The sequence below is a fragment of the Nelumbo lutea genome, chromosome 2 (genome assembly GCF_056320005.1).
Source record: "Nelumbo lutea isolate HS-2025 chromosome 2, American lotus-T2T, whole genome shotgun sequence".
Classification (NCBI taxonomy): Eukaryota; Viridiplantae; Streptophyta; class Magnoliopsida; order Proteales; family Nelumbonaceae; genus Nelumbo; species Nelumbo lutea.
This window is the reverse complement of record NC_142685.1, coordinates 43,694,824-43,711,834: the sequence shown is the minus strand read 5'-3', so window position 1 is coordinate 43,711,834 and position 17,011 is coordinate 43,694,824. Positions and strand designations below refer to the sequence as shown.

The 17,011-nt window shown below is 36.8% G+C and overlaps 2 protein-coding genes across 2 annotated transcripts; one reads left to right on the top strand and one right to left on the bottom strand.

The window, feature by feature from the left end:
• Positions 1-3,666: 3,666 nt before the first annotated feature.
• On the bottom strand, positions 3,667-8,192 carry LOC148870235 (mitogen-activated protein kinase 3-like). Its single transcript, XM_088973790.1, has 6 exons — positions 7,710-8,192; positions 7,426-7,555; positions 6,216-6,353; positions 5,775-6,107; positions 5,118-5,301; positions 3,667-4,112 (listed from the first exon to the last, which is right to left on the bottom strand). Exons 1-6 carry the CDS (start codon positions 7,910-7,912, stop codon positions 3,937-3,939), a joined length of 1,164 nt encoding a protein of 387 aa, XP_088829916.1. The 5' UTR covers positions 7,913-8,192; the 3' UTR covers positions 3,667-3,936.
• A 4,743-nt stretch (positions 8,193-12,935) lies between these two features.
• On the top strand, positions 12,936-16,361 carry LOC148870234 (uncharacterized). The gene is made up of 5 exons (XM_088969956.1): positions 12,936-13,013; positions 13,158-14,362; positions 14,765-14,952; positions 15,036-15,982; positions 16,137-16,361. Exons 1-5 carry the CDS (start codon positions 12,936-12,938, stop codon positions 16,359-16,361), a joined length of 2,643 nt encoding a protein of 880 aa, XP_088826082.1.
• Positions 16,362-17,011: the final 650 nt, after the last annotated feature.

Genomic DNA, 17,011 nt, shown 5'->3' with positions numbered 1-17,011 from the left:
GGTGTTAGAAGGGTGTGGGCACAGGTTTGCCCTGATGGAACATAGAAGCCGATCTCACAACCCAAGCCTACACAGATCAGTGTTTGAAGTTTGAAGCCAGTGCCAGCCTTGACCAGTTGACCTCTTCTTACTTCTTTAGTAGGTAGCCACGTCATCAATTGATATGGATATAATATTCGAGCTTCCCCCCATTTGTATTATTTCCATTTTCTTTTGGCACGTGAGCCACTTTCACTTTCACATGCCTCATTCATTTATTCAGTTGAAACGACAAACCAACCAGACCGGACGTAAAACCGGAACGCTCATTAGCCAGCCATGGTCTCATGGACAGACTACTGACTAGTGACTACAGATAAAATCTTAAGGGAGATATAAAACGGGTAGGATCCGTTACATAGACCAATCCAAACTCGAACCCTGCCCGGTTTGTTGGATGCATGGTTAAGATTTAATAACCGAATGGGCCTGTCGTAGGTCCGAAAGATGAGACAGTTAATGGACCTATTGGGTTATTGGATCAACCGAACCTGCCCATTTTGTGGCTCCATGACCCAAGTCATGACCAGAGAGATTTCTTCCACATTCTGTTGAATGTTGACCAGACAGAGTGAAACGAGTGGCCAAGGACTGTTGACAATATTTCGATGTTGGGTTTTGTGCAGACAATGTAAGATTCTTTCAAGCTAGTTGTATAAAATTAAATACATTTACCCATGAACACATCAATAAACCAACAAAGCTAGCTAAAACTGTTCTAATTACAAATTAAAAAAAAAAAAGAGGAAACTTGATAACTTATTAACTTATTTCTTTATTCGGATAAACACAATTTTTCTTTTTAGAAAAGATACACAATTTCCTAACTCTATTTAGAAAACCATCAATTTTTTTGGTATAGAAAAAACAAAAACAAGCATAGAATTGAAATGAAAATTCAAGATGAGTTCAATTATATTAAATTCATCAATATTAACTGTACGTTAAATCTTAATAGCAATTAATCACATTAAAATCTATTTATCTTTAATTAATTTATATTTCACAGTGTATTTTTTTATATGGTGAACCGAAGATTTTGCCCAGTGACTCGTCAAAAATCCCCACCTTAATAAGTACTTAGAACAAGTATAAGTGATTTGAAAAAGAGGTACCAAACAACAATAAAGTACTTATTCAAATAAGTAATTATACAATAAGTATTTATTTCTCAAACCACTTAATCATCAAACGGTTCCTCAATCTATATTAAAATTGCCCACATTAAATGCCTTGGGATAATCTACTTAACAAATATAATTCTGGGCATCCAACCAAAAGAAGAGTTCATACTTGTTCAAACTTCAGAGGCAGTACATAATCTTCAGTCTTCAGTCTTCACACACTCCTGAACACACAAATGAAAATAAAATAATAAAAGGCTGTAGAACTGTACCATGTGCATCCTACCAATTACCAACCGATGTTGGTTCAGCTCATGGTCTTATGCTGTGTGAGAATCTGACTCCCTTTCAACAAACCGGCCCTTTTTCTGGAATTGTTTAAAGCAGGTATGTCTTTACCAAAGTGCTTACTAGCATTTTTCCTTTTTGAGCTGCGTCAAGCTTTTAGCTTTTACATAAAGTAAGTTGATTTCTCCTTATTGGGACCATGACTCCTAACTCCTAGCCTAAGCTTTGCTTTACTGTGTATATTTTATTTATGTCACGGTATATGGCAATGAAACTTAGCCATGAAGATTGAACAGTTTCATGTATGTTCTTTCATCCTCTGAAAACCAGTTACTTTGGAAACACCAAAGTCTTAAAGAAATTTCTGTAGAACTTCTCCTCTAGCCGTTGGTCTTAAAAGAAATATTTTTAGAACTTTTCCTCAACTTTCTGTTTCTTTCTTATTTTTAGTCAAACCAAACATAGGCGAATGGAAGCCATTAGAAAGCTTGGAACTACATGTGAACGTGCTTCAGTGGATCAGGGGGATTCATGCCAAGCCAATGGTGGGAGTTGGGCGCTTGATAGATGGAGCCCGTTCTATCATATAATTTGATTATTTAAGCTCTCAATATAGATTTTATTTATCAAATTCAAACCATAGTTTGCGTTGGTATAAATGCTTGGGAGTGTAAATTCTGGTTTTGGATTGACCTTGTCTTGTTTGTTTGTTTGTGAAAAGAAAAAATAGGAAATAAAATATAAAATTATAAATATATAAAAAGGGTGTAACCCCACCTTATACACAAGAGAATGGAGGTAGGAGGGTGATTTTTTTTTTTTTTGCTCCTTTTTTTCAAAAAAAAAACAAGGATTTATGGCTTTAACATCCACCATAAAAAAGTTGAAAGCAAATAGAAGGTTATTTATTTGAGAGTGAGGTGGAAAGTAACATAATGTGGCTCCCACTTTATATGAGAGAGAGAATTGATGTAAGGAAGAAGGTGGTGCAAATTTTGCATCAGTTTTTGAGATGTAAAATTTACACTGTTAGGCTATGTTTGGTTTGAAGGAAAAGGTAGGGAAAGGAAGGGAAATGTAGGGAAACCTTTACAAGCCTTGTATAGGTTTCCCTGTCTTTCCCTTCCTTTCCCTACTTTTTCCTTCAAACCAAACACAGCCTCAGTGAGCGCAAATGAGACAAAAAATACAAATTCTGTATCAGGTAAGAGTGTAAATCATGGTTGCAAACAAACAACAGATGTAGAATTAAAACAGCCTAATGTGAAAAATTTTCGCCAACGGCACTCGTCAATTGTCATCAAACCTAACCGTCTAGTTAAGGCTATGGATAATGGGTTGGACAGTGTGCAATACAGGCTCAGGATCTCTTTCCTTTCATTTTTATACTTCTTCACTTTTTCTTTAATTTCGTTCAAGTTTTAGGGTGGTCAGCTGAGGATTAGCTATATGGTAGATCAAATCTCCACTCTACAAAAGCGTAAAGAAGAAAAAAGATGATAATAAAAATCTAGTATTACTAGGGATGCCAACAAGTCAGGTTTAGACCTTAAATTGGGCCTCCAATGTTCCCACTTGAACCCAACCCAACTCGGTAACATGAAATTTCCGAACCCGACCCTGGCCCTGACCCCATAGAATTCAACCCGATATCAATCCAACCCACAGCCTTTCAACTGTGTTTCCTATAACACATTTTGAAAACCTAAAAACTATCAATTTAAATTGGAAATTGGTTTATAGGTTCTAAGGTATCACTTTCTCCATTAGTAAAAAAATAAAAACCAAAATAAACATGAAAAGAAATCCTAAACTTTAAGGCTATGGAGTTAGAAGTTAGCAAATTACAAGAATACCCTATATATGTAGGGGTATCATGACCCAACAAAAGTGGGTCAGCCAAAACCCAAACCCGATTCGGGTTAAAGAATCAAAACCCTAACCCAACCTTACACCTGAATAGACCTGATCCTAACTGGACCTTATTGGGTCAGGTCAAGCCAGGTTTACTGTTAAACCAGACCCATTGGCACCCCTAAGCAGTACTCCCTAAAAGACTATTAAGCTACTAGTAATAAATTGGATAAGCTTAGCAGTGGAATGAGATGGCCAGCTGCTGTGAAGAATAAGATTTCATTAAAATGTACTGCTGCACATTTTTCCCTCCTTGAAAATAGTTTAGCAGAGAGAAAGAAAAGCAACTACAACTTGAGTATAATAAACAAAAGAATAAGTGATTTATTCCACACTACACATTCTCATTACAAATGCTCTTGAATCCTGAGTTACACAACATATCAACCCTCGTATTCTGAACTTTACTCATTTTCTATACACATCAGAACACAGAACATTGCCTTGGGGAAACAATAAGGCCCAAGTAAAACAGTTGACCTCTCATGAAAATATAGAAGTATAATCAATCTTGAATACCTTCAAGGGGAGCCATTTCCCTTGCAGAGTCTGTAGTACCAAGTCAACAGAGTTACCAAATGGCATACTCTGGATTGAATTCTATGGCCTCTCTGTATATCATCTCCTTCATTTGCTCTTCCACTAAGGCCTGCTTCTCAAACTCAAAGGAGAAAGGCTCAGGGCAAACAGGCTCATCAGCTATATCATGCAATCTCGCAAGGTAAGGATGAGCAAGTGCTTCTTCAACTGTACGTGTAGAAAAAATGACATTAAGGTACTAAAAATGTACAGATAAAGAAGAAACTGTTACAGGAAAAAAAAAATTTAATATGCCAATTTGTTATATTCTCAGATATGGTGTGATACTATGTATAAAGCCATCCTACTCAACATTGTTATGTCGGTTTTAATGCTCATGACTCAGATGAACATCAGCTTCTCAGGATAAAGTCCTATTCATGGTGCACAGCCTCATGGTGTAAAACACACGATACATATTGTACACCACATACTATTGGAGAATTTCCTCCCTGAAGTACCACTTTGAAGCTAAATATATAGAAACAAGAATACCTTTTATTAATAACGTGCTTCGAAATCAATACTCTTAACTTGGTTATGGTTCTGTTTCCAAGCATATGACATGGTCTCAACTAAGCCACAACATGTTGATACCAAAGGGCCCAAAAAGTACAAAATGATGTCTTCTAGTCTGTATAGTGATTACTATTGGATTCTATGGCATGGAATGAAAAAGCAGAACCACTGTAGAAAAACATGGAATACCTTACAGTTGAACAAAAAAGGAGGATTGTGACACCAAATACTTGGGAAAAGGCTTAAATAATGATAAAGCTTTCAAGTTCTTTAAGTCTGAAACATGATCTATAAACAGTCACTATGATCATCATTGATAATTGAGGATAACGGTGATCACTACAAAATTTTTCATGTCATATTTACATGATTAAAATAGTTTCCCATGCATCCCATCCCAATCCATGATTCCAGGATCAAGAATCCACTGTGGTGTAGTTGATATTGGCTTAAGATTATTGTCTCCCCCCCCCCCCAACCTTTATGTCATTAATGGAACCCAATTGTGCCAAATTGTATATTTTGCAATCAATATGTCTCTTCCCTTGCACGTCACATTTCCTACTTAATGTAGTCTTATCAATCAAGTTCTCATTACTTGTACCAGAAATGAAGATTTGATAATCAAATAAATATATAGAAGATGAAAATTACCAGTGATTCTTTTGGTGGGATTGAATGTCAGCATTCTCTCAATGAGATCAATTGCATCTGGATGAACATGTGGAAACATCTTGGAAAATGGCTGGCGAGGATGTGGAGGAAGTTGTCGGATGAACCTTCTTGCATCTTCATTCTTGACAAACCCAAGTTCTGCTTCTGTGGGCGTACCAAGAAGCTGAAAAGTAGATAAACATGGGTAAGCATCCATCTGTTGATGAACATTGCTCATAATTTAAAGATGCAACTTCATTCATATGTCAAAGATACATCAAACCATGAAACCACCATGTAAAGGTTACTTCATGGTTATCATTATTCTTATCCTGTTTAAACAGAGGAAGCCATCCATTGAAACAGTCAAAGCTTGGCACAACGAAATGGCACATCATTTCCAAATGTCTAACCAAGGATCTCAGATAAGAAGCTAGAACATGAATAAATGCTGAATGTGGGCAATAATTTATTTATGACATTTCTGATCCGAGAGAGATAATAAAGCTTTAACTTTATTATGCCTACAGAAATCATATATATACATATATATATATATATATGAGTCAAAACTAAACCCAGAAGTTGTTCAGATTTAGTAGTAGATGATTAGAATCTCCAAATTGTAAGCTATATTTTATCGGAATATCATCATACCTCTGTCAACAGACGCATCTGGTGCATATGATCTCTACCCGAAAATAATGGCTTCCTATTCATTAGCTCCATAAATATGCAACCCACTGACCACACATCAATTGCAGCAGTGTAGTCAGAAGAGTTTAATAACAATTCCGGTGCCCTGTACCATCTGGTAACAACATATTCTGTCATAAACTCATTCTCTGAAGTTGGTCGAGCAAGACCAAAATCACATATCTTCAGGTCGCAATTTGCATTCAGCAAGAGGTTGCTCGGCTTCAAATCTCTATGAATGACACTTGCAGAATGTATGTACTTCAGCCCACGAAGGATTTGGTACAAGAAATACTGCAGAGCGGCCCAATTATGAGTCTAAATCAGTTATAGATAAACTCAAGCTTTTATATGAAAGTGTTGAATGATTGCCTCAAGGGGTGAATGACCAAACAATTTTACCTGACAGTGCTCCTCCGATAATTCTTGATTTGAGCGGATTATTTGGTGGAGATCGGTGTCCATGAGTTCAGTAGCAATATAGACATCAGAAAATGCTCTTGGTATAGGTGGTGGAATTACATCTCTTATGGCTATTACCTGTTTCACAAACGACAGATTCAACTAGGATGAGACCTGACATGAGCATTGTCACTGCTAACTGCTAAATTGTTATGAAAACCAGAATCAATATCAATTACTTGTACACTTCACTTTTTTTTCCGGTAACATGTACTTTATGCCCTATACCTAGCCAATATTTGCAAGGGTGACAGTGTTTACGCTTGAGAAGCCACTAATCTAATTGTTTAGTATAGAAAGCTAGACCATTCCAAATCATCCTACCTATTAGAAGTTTAGAACTTCATAAATAGAAGGAAGAAGACAAGTCCAAGAGACTGTTGTAGACCAAAACTTGAAAGCACTCTTATGGTGGGAAACTTTTTACAGTGACAATAATTTATTTATCATGAAAGATATATGATACTCTTACTTTTTCAACACCCCCCCCCCCCAAAAAAAAAAAAAGAAGAAAGATAAAAAATGGGATTTTAATATTTCTAAAAGAAATGTAACTAAACTAAAACAAGAGTTCAAACATAAGAAGCTAAATATAATAGATACAAATAGACAAAACAAATAAGCAACAACCTTGGTCATATCTGTACAGTTCATCGACTTTGAGCCATTTCATTGAAATTTAGATTCAGAGGATGAAATAGATTCACCCCTAAAATATGGATATCAAAAACGAGGGCAACTAAATGCCTAAAGTACTTTAACCCACCCCTAACCTACTTGTTTGCGAAATAGCTGTAAGCTCCATTTCTTAGTTATTGGTAATAAAAATGCTCCATTTCTTAGAAACTGTTATTTTGGGCCTGGATCACCAAGCATAGGAAAACTACCACTCAGAGCTATCTATCAACAAATATATATACGTCTTGAGAAGATTTACTTCGTATAAAGTGGGTAACGAACTGTTCATCAGAACCAAAGTAACCGTTTTTTTTTTCTTTTCTCAGTAAGATGAAGTTCAAGTAGTAAAAAGAAAAAGACAAACACAAATCAACTGATGATGCAAATTTACATAAAGAAATAACAGAGCAGATTCTGAAAACAGTAAATTTGGGTAAAGGAGCAAGAAAAGTTGTTCAGTAAGTCCACATACATTCTCGTGATCCAAGTGCCGAAGAAGCTTAATCTCACGAAGCGTGCGTTTGGCGTCCATGTGATTGTCAAAAGCATTAGCTATCTTCTTGATGGCAACCATTTCGTTGGTCTCCGAATTCATTACCGAACTAAAGTTACACAACAACAGAGGAAGAACCGCATAAGAATATCGACTAAAAGTCGTCTGGAGAATCCGAAGCCTACAGCAACAGACTTCTCTCTTGTTTTTTTGTTTTCAAATATCAGAAGATTCCAAGGGATCGGGGCCGTATAATTAATTACCAGACAATTCCGTAAGCGCCTCGTCCTATGGGCATTATCGGAGGGCGATACTTGGCGGTGATCTCGAACAGATTTCCAAAGATGTTGTACTGGATGAAGCGGCCATCATGCGTCGGGAAGGCCGGAAAATCGGAAGAGTAACCGATGTTGGCGCTCTGAGAACCGTTGGCCATCCCTGAATCAGTAGCAGCAGCTCCTTGCATTTCTATATAATGCGCCTTTCTTCTTCTTCTTCTTCTTCTCTGCTCTGATAGAAAGAAGTGGGATGAGAATTCAGTTTTAATATACAAGAAGGATCGTTCATGGAAGACTGGTAGCAGCTTGGAAAGTAGTAGGAAAGCGCGCGACACCGCGTTAGACCGAGATGAACGGTTGGAACTCCAGCCGCCTCTGACCTCATGGCTCCTTACCGGTTCAACGGCCTACTTTTCACTTTTTTGAGGTCGGAGGAGCCGAGAATTATTAAGTCCGGTAATTTGCGAAACAAAGGAAAATAATGGTTTTTATTTTCAAACCCAAATAGTTTACGAAGAAAGACGGAGAAGTAAAATGCACCCCACTGCAAAATTACAGTCCCCCATACTTTAATAGTAACCCTTATAAACTGTATCCTGCTCGTAGATTTGGCATCGATCCATAGTCGGTATTCATTCCACCTGTGAGGTGGGATTCATAATTCTAAGGTGGATTGAACGGTAACACATGTTCATTTCCTTTTAATTCTTATCTTTTAAAAAATCTTTTAACTTAGAGAAAAATGGTTGTTAATTTCCTCTTATCTCTTATGTATTAAATTACAATCATACAATTTTTTGTTTTTCAATGATATCCTAAAATGATAAATAAAAACTCTTATATACTAAGTCAAAATGGATATTTGATAGTTTTCAGAATTCAAACTTCAAAACAATATTCTTTGCATTTAGAATTCAAAGAAAGAAAAGTTCACTGATACTAATATACATCTTAATGTAATTATTGCATTTTCAGATGTCAAAGTTCATAACAATCAAAGAGGACCTTTCTCCCAAAATTTAAGACATGACACTGCAATGGATCCATCAAACCCCCTGTGAATTTTGATAAATACCAACTGATTGGTTAAAGTGAATTTTTCCCCCACTAATTAATTACAAGCTTTTCTGGTATCATAATTGAACCCTAAAACTAGGTTTTATAAAATCACATTTCAAAAAATAAAGGAGATCTCCTTAAAGAAAAATCATTTTGGCACCAAAGTAATACTTTTCAAAAACAACTTTTACCAAATGCTAAAAACACTTTTTTGCTTAATTATGTTTTTGATAGCCCAAAAGCTCAAAAGTAAGAGCTTATCCAAATAAACCTTTCATTTTTCCTGATCAATTGAAAATGACTAAAGCAAGCAAGTTGTTCGGTTCTTATTCTTTATCATCATCTCTATTTGTTTAGTATTAGTTAATTAATCAATTTATGTATGTCCAAAATTCTTTTATCTATCCAACTAGGTGTTCTCTGAATGGATTGATTACAGCAGAGCACATAATTATAGCCTGGAGGCGGTTGGGTCAAGTATAATTTTGAATTTTCTCTTTATTTCTTTGAAGTGAACTGATTTCCCCTCACCTCAGACAGCAAAGTCACGACCCCTGCTGGACCTGACAAAAAATTGACCCAATCCAACCTAAAAAATAAGATTATGGTCTTATATTTAGTTACTTGAATGTGAGAATGGCTCAACTCGACCTAACCTGAAAAAAACGGGTTGGGTTGGGTTATGGGTCAACCCGTTGACCCAATTGTCAAGTATAATTGGGATCATTTATGCATTGTTAGAAATTCTCACTCTTTTAGTTTCTTTTATTTAGTCTTTACTTTTTAAATTGTTAAATGTTCAAGTTTTTTTAATTTTATATTTGGAATTTTAAAGTTAATTCTTTTAATTTTGGCATTTTTATATAGTTTTTCTTTTTTTTAATTATAGTTACTTTTTGGGATAACCTGAATTGACCCATGGGTCAACCCTAACTCGGACATTTAGGGTTAGGGTCTAACATTTGACAACACAACCCAAAATTCAACCCAACCTGAACCCAAACCACCCAACCCAATTGCCAGGTCTCCCTGCAAATACATGCTAAAATTTAATGTTTTCAAAATCGGATCAGACAGGAAAAACTAGGAACCGGTCAGTTCTGTTTCACCCAGAACCGTTTTTTGGCAAAAAATCGTTGATTTGGTTAATAAACCACTGATCTGGGTGATTGAATCGTTGGAATCATCAACCCGAATAATGACTTTTAACCATTTTTTATTTTTTTGTCAAAACGAACCATCCATTTGATTCGAAAGATTAGACTGTTTGACCTAAAAAACAATAACAGTTTGTTGTCTCATTCGATTTTAAAAACCTTGCTAAAATCTCTACAATTAATTCAACAATGACTATTGGAGTCATAGGGTACACCAAACAAACCGCGAAAAGGAAAAAGATATCAAATTTCATGTGGAATTTCCAAGGAGTAGGACGGTGGCTTGATGGGGGACAGAAATTCAAAGGTAGGATGGCCGTTTAACAGGATTAACAAAAATGAAAAGAGTCCAAATAACGACGAGACATTAGATAAGTCGGCCAGTTGACTCGTGAATTCTACTCGTTTTCAGCCCCAAACAGTGAATTTCGTGGAGTTCACTGTTTTCCTTTGTCTGTTTATTACTTTAGGTTGGATGGTTTTAAGTGTAACCTCGAAACTTCCCGTTTCTCCAAGAAAAGCTTGCAAGATCGGAGAAGGCCGGACAATTAGACAATTAGTACAACATCAACATCGGAGAATATTGGTTTTACTCTTTCATAGACCAATGTATGAATGAATGCCTTGTTATATTATAGAATTCAAATCATTGATCAAAATAGGTCCAAATAAATGTCTGACTCTACAGGTATTGCTCACCTGAGATTAGTGTTCGTCAATCCAATGTGGGCCATGCCTGTCTACGAACATATACCTAACCTAAAAGCCGAGCTTTGATTATCTCCCTTTCACTACAATAATAAAAAATAAAAAATAATAATAATTGATTATGTTTACGAGTGAATTTAAGCCAAACCGAGTCAAATATCTAGTCATTCGACTTCGGTTTACCAGTTTCAAGTTTGATTCAAATTAGAAATTTGAACTCGAATTCAATTTGAGTTAAAAGCAAGTAATTTCGAATTCGGATCCGTTTGAATTCAATTATAAGCTAAACATTTTATATATAATTTTTTAATTATTTTATATATATTTATTTATTTATTTAAAAACTTTTTTAGATTCGAGCTCTGTTTGATTAACAAATAAACCTGTATATTAGATTCGAATTTAGCTCAAAACTTGATTTAGACTGAACCAAATCAAACGTTTCACAAGTCAAACTCGAAGAACTCGTGAGTCGTGGCCACACCTAATTACGCTTTGTCCCTTCTAATCGGTTTATTAATTTCTTTTAAAAACCGACCTACACGCTGAACGCTGAAGTGATTTTACCTCTGGATCAGCGATTTGACCATCTAGGTCGATGGATCAGTCCGTAGCACGTCAACAATTAAAAAAAAAAATAGTCCAAACACTGACCCACAACCCAGATCTTGGTCAAACTGCCATTTGACGTTCAGGTCTGAAATTATATCAGAACAAACAACCAGTCCAATTCCCGGATCAATGCATACTCAAAGATGGTTCAATTCTCCAATGTTAAAACCGTTTGGATCATCAATGTATCAAATGAACCATCGGGACAACTGATGGAATGTGAAACCAGACAAACGCAGGCAAAATAGAAGGCATAAAAAGCCTAAAAGTGGGGAAGGTTGCTGGTAATGACTAATCGGAACAGATGGATTAGTCGGGCCAATCTCTGAACCTCTCAAAAAATGTACTCAACGTTATACCGAGGTTAAAAGAAGATTAGAAAAGTTAAGAGCCCATTTGGTACATGGAAATAGGGGTCTTAAATCAAAATCTCATTCCCATTTATGGCCATTCCCTAGGAGTGTGCAAAAAAAAAAAAAATCAAAAAACCAAATTGATCGAAAAAATCAATTAAAATCGAACTGAAAAATCGGTTAATCAAACTGGTTGGTTCGGTTTCAGTTAACCATTTAAAAAAAATCGGCGGTTAATCGAATCGACCGATATATATACAATAATATATATTTATATAATATTATATTATATATATTAATTTTTTTAAATCGAATAAAGTTTCAATTGAAAGTTTATTCGGAACTGCCAGTCTCTTAGTCTCGAAAATAAAAAAATTTTCAAGCCTTTCTTCTCTTTTATCTCTTCGAGTTAGAAACCTAAATCTTCTCAGCGGTGTTGTTGCCATGGAGATTGTCATAAAGAGTACCATTGGGCATGAACTCATGGACGAGCATCGGAATTTCGATCTCTAAGCAACAATTGAAAAGTTTCACTACATTCTTGTGGCTGAACTGGAGTTTGGTTGTTACCTGGTTCAAGAGAAAATCCACTATGTCATCCGTGAACTTGAGCCCCTGACTAGTCTTCATAGCAACCTCTTGACCTTCCAGAGTTCCTTTGTATACGATGGACATTTTATAGCCGATGATGTTAGCGTATTCCATTAGATTTAGGATTGTATCTTATCTCCTTAATTCTAGGAGATATAGTTCCACTCCAACTAGTTGTACATATTTTTCTTTCCTTGTTGTATTCCAATTTAGGTTGCTGACCTGTTCTCTGGTTGTATCTTTAGCCTTATTATAAATAGGTTGTAACCTGTTGAATTCAAATCATCAAGAAATATTATTTTCCCATATATGTTCTTTGCTCTTTCGTATCATGGTATCAGAACTGTGATCCGTGTCTTCTTGCTTCCTCTGCGGTTCTCGTTTCTCTTCTGCAATTTTTTATTTGTTCTGAGTTCGGTGGTCTCTTCCACGTCTTCTTGCTCAATGGTTCTTGATCTCCCCTGCTCTCACTCTTCTTCACGTGATGAAATCCACCTGCCCAATTCAAGGCAATCCACCCGCATGATGCTCTCCCCTACTCTCACTCTCATCCCCCGCGGTTCTCATCCCATCACTGTTATCTTTGATGGCTCAAATTATGATTTATGGTCCCAAGAGATGCGTAGTTTTCTCAAATGACGCCTTCTATGGCAATATGTGACTGGTGAGATGCCCAAACCCACTAAAATTGCTGATGAAACAGATGATAAATTTGTTGAACGAATAGAAAAATGGGACGGGAAAAATCATCAAATACTCGTATTGCAAGCATTAAGTTGGAATTTCGCAAATATGACTCTCCTAAAGAGGTATGGGATTTCTTACAAGCTCGTTATTCTATTTCTGATGATGTGCATCAGTTTCAACTCTATAGGCGTCTTCACCGTATGAAGCAGCAACCTGAATAAACCATTCACAGTTATGTCTCTGAATTACAAGTTTTTTGGGATCAGTTGGCACAGTGTGAACCTGAATGGGATAGTACCTCTGTGGCCACTACTTATTCCAAGTTCCACGATCGCCAACGTGTTTGGCATCTTTTGATGACTCTCAGGGATGAGTATGAACCTATTAGTGGTACTCTACTTCATCGTAGCCCATTGCCCTCCCTTGAAGTTGTGATCAAAGATTTGCTCTCTGAAGAAATTCGACTAAAAACACTTCGAGATGAGCGATCCTTACTATCTACTGATGTTGTTCTTGTTACTCCAGGTACGTCTAGTACTTCTTCAACTTCCTCTAAATCCTCAAAACGGAGTTTCTACAATTACTACAAGAAGACTAGTCACACTATTTTTGAGTGTCGCCGCCTGCAAGCCAAAAAGGCGTCTAGACAGAAGTCCTCATCCATGGGTTCTCAGGCTTCGAGTTCTACTATCGCTGCTACCACAGATGATTCTTCTAATAACACCTCTCCAAAATTTTCTCTTCGAGACCTCCAAGCCCTTCTTCACCAACTCCAACCTGCTTCTGGTATTCCTTCTAATTTAGTCTTGTCCGTCACTCCAAGTACTACCTCATCATGGTATTTTGTATCTGCCTGTTGCAATCATATGACATCCAATTCATCATTGTTTACTTCCAAGTCCCAACCTTCTGTTGCACCAATTGTTCATACTGCCAATAGTTCAACCTTAATTGTCAAAAGTATAGGAACTATTTCAACACCTCGTTTGTCACTACCTAATACTTTTTTAGTACCTCAATTATCTCTAAATCTTATATTTGTTGGACAATTATGTGAACTTGGTTTTGACATATATTTCTCAAGTCGCATGTGTACTGTGCAGGATCCACAGACAAGAAAAATCATTGGAACATTTCATAAGGTTGGGAGACTGTTTGAGCTATCATCTCTTCAATTACCATCTCTTGCTGTTGTTGTCACTTCTAACGTCTGGCATTCTCGTTTTGGACACATTTCTACCTCTAGGTTAGGATCTTTAATTTCTAATGGATGTTTGGGTCCTGTTAAAACAACTCCATTTGATTGTGTTTACTGTCATCTTTCAAAACATCATGCTTTGCCTTTTAATATAAGTGATTATGTTTCTTCTGCACCTTTTGATCTTATTCATTCTGATATTTGGGGACCTTCGCCTAATAATACCATGGGTGGTTCACATTATTTTGTGATCTTCGTTGATGATTTCTCTCGGTATACATGGATTTATCTCATGCGTAATAAATCTGAATTACCTGCAATTTATATTCAATTTGCCACCATGATCAAAACTCGGTTTTCCTTTATCATCAAAATTTTTTGCACTAATAATGCCATGGAATATCGGGATTCTATCCTTACCCAATTTCTTTCACAAAATGGAATCATCATTCATAGATCTTATCCCGATACCTCTCAACAAAATGGACGTGTAGAACGAAAACATAGGCATATTCTTGATATTGTCCGAGTTCTTTTAATCTCTTCCTCTTGTCCTTAGCATTTTGGGGGGGAAGCAGCCATCACTGCTATTTATACCATCAATCGCATTCCTTCTCCTGTTATTGGTAACATTTCTTCTATGAACGGTTGTATGGCCATTGCCTTGATTACCAGTCTCTTCGTGTATTTGGTTGTGCTTGTTTTGTTCTATTACAACCTCATGAACATACCAAATTGGAACCAAAAGCATGTTTATGTTGTTTTCTCGAGTATGGTATTGAACATAAAGGATATCGATGTTGGGATCCTCTTTCCCAACGACTCCGCATATCTCGTCATGTTACATTTTGGGAACACAAAATGTTCTCAAGTCTCTCCCCATTTCGAGTTACCATGACATCTTCATATTTTTTTACTGATCCTACTATTTCGTGTTTTCCTGAAGATTTACCTGCATGTCCAACTACTTTTTCCTCTGATAGCTCTAACAGTATTGCACAACCTGCAACCTCTCGTGATGCATCTACCTTGGCTATGGATTCTCCAGCTCTGTCTTCTTCTGAACTCTTGATCCCTCCTACTAAATTAGACCATGATCATTCTGATGCTCCACTCCGTTGTTCTGGTAGGGTCACTAAACCTTCCATTCTTCTTCGTGATTTTCACTGTTACTCTACCATTGTTTCTTTATACGAACCCCGTACCTATCGCGAGGCTAGTACTGAAGCTCTATGGCAGAAAGCAATGGCAGAAGAAATCCAAGTTCTTATAAGCACTCATACTTGGGATTTAGTTGACTTCCCTTCAGATAAATCCATGATTGGTTGTAAATGGGTCTACAAAATCAAGACTCAGGCATATGGTTCAGTTGAAAGGTATAAAGCTAGATTGGTAGCAAAAAGGTTCACACAAGAGTATGGCATTGATTATGAGGAGACTTTTGCCCCAGCAGCCCGTCTCACTTCTGTTCGTAGTCTTATTGCGATTGCTGCAGCTAAGCACTGGCAGGTATTTCAAATGAATGTTAAGAATGCTTTTCTCAATGGAGATCTTTCTGAAGAGATTTATATGCAGTCCCCTCCTGGTTATGATCATCTCCCTAATCAGGTTTGTCGTCTCCGTAAGGCTCTATATGGACTTAAGCAAGCGCCTCGAGCATGGTTCTCCAATTTCAGCTCTACTGTTTGTCAGTTTGGTTTTCAATCTAGCACTCATGATCATGCCTTGTTCATTCATAAGACCTCTCAGGCTTGTGTACTTCTCCTCCTTTATGTGGATAACATGATCATTATTGGTGATGATTTGCAGGGCATTTCTGCTCTTAAGACTTTTCTCAGCAAACAGTTTGAAATGAAAGATCTTGGTCGACTAAATTATTTCTTAGGCATTGAGGTCTCCTCCGACCAATATGGATATTATCTATCTTAGGCCAAATATGCCACTGATCTTGTTTCTCGTGCCGACCTCACTGATGCAAATTGGTAGTCTTGTATACCTTACGGTTACCCGTCCTAATATTGCGTATGCTGTCCATATTGTGAGACAGTTCATGTCTGCCCCTTGCACTACTCATTATGCTACCGTGCTTCGCATCATCCGTTATGTCAAGGGCACCTTGTTTCATGGACTTCACTACTTCAGTTCTTCCTCTATTCATTTGATCGCATATTCTAATGTTGATTGGGCTGGTGATCCTACTGACAAACGCTCCACTACTGGTTATTGCTTCTTTCTTGGCGATTCTCTTATTTCTTGGTGTAGTAAGAAGTAAACAGTTGTCTCTCATTCCAGTATTGAGGCTGAATATCGAGCTCTTGCTGACACTACCTTCGAGTTGTTATGATTACGATGGTTACTCCATGAAATGGGAATCACTCATTCATCTGCAACCTCTCTTTACTGTGACAATCATAGCGCCATACGGATTGCCCACAATGATGTATTTCATGAGAGCACTAAGCATATTGAGACTGATTTCCACTTTATTCGTCATCATGTGCTTGAGGGTACTATTCACCTTATTCTTGTCCCTTCTCAGGATCAGTCTGCAGATATATTTACCAAAGCTCATTTTCCTCTTTGCTTTCGTACTATAGTTGGCAAACTCTAGATGATTGATACATTACCATCTTGAGTTTGAGGGGGGATGTTAGCGTATTCCATCAGATTTAGGATTATATCTTTATCTCCGTAATTCTAGGAGATATAGTTCCACTCCAACTGGTTGTACATATTTTTCTTTCCTTGTTGTATTCCAATTTAGGTTGTCAACCTATTCTCTGATTGTATCTTTAGCCTTATTATAAATAGGTTGTAACCTGTTGAATTCAGATCATCAAGAAATATTATTTTCCCATATATCTTCTTTGCTCTTTCGTATCAGATGATTTGGCACTGGTCATAATTGTTGGCAGCCTATTT

Coding starts and splice junctions, on each gene's coding strand:
- LOC148870234 (XM_088969956.1), top strand. CDS start 12,936: ATGGGACGGGAAAAATCATCAAATACTCGTATTGCAAGCATTAAGTTG. Junction 13,014..13,157: donor AATATGACTCTCCTAAAGAG/GTATGGGATTTC, acceptor TTTTGGGATCAG/TTGGCACAGTGTGAACCTGA. Junction 14,953..15,035: donor ACATTTTGGGAACACAAAAT/GTTCTCAAGTCT, acceptor GTTTTCCTGAAG/ATTTACCTGCATGTCCAACT.
- LOC148870235 (XM_088973790.1), bottom strand. CDS start 7,912: ATGCAAGGAGCTGCTGCTACTGATTCAGGGATGGCCAACGGTTCTCAG. Junction 6,354..7,425: donor GGCACTTGGATCACGAGAAT/GTATGTGGACTT, acceptor TTTGTGAAACAG/GTAATAGCCATAAGAGATGT. Junction 6,108..6,215: donor TATCGGAGGAGCACTGTCAG/GTAAAATTGTTT, acceptor GCCGCTCTGCAG/TATTTCTTGTACCAAATCCT.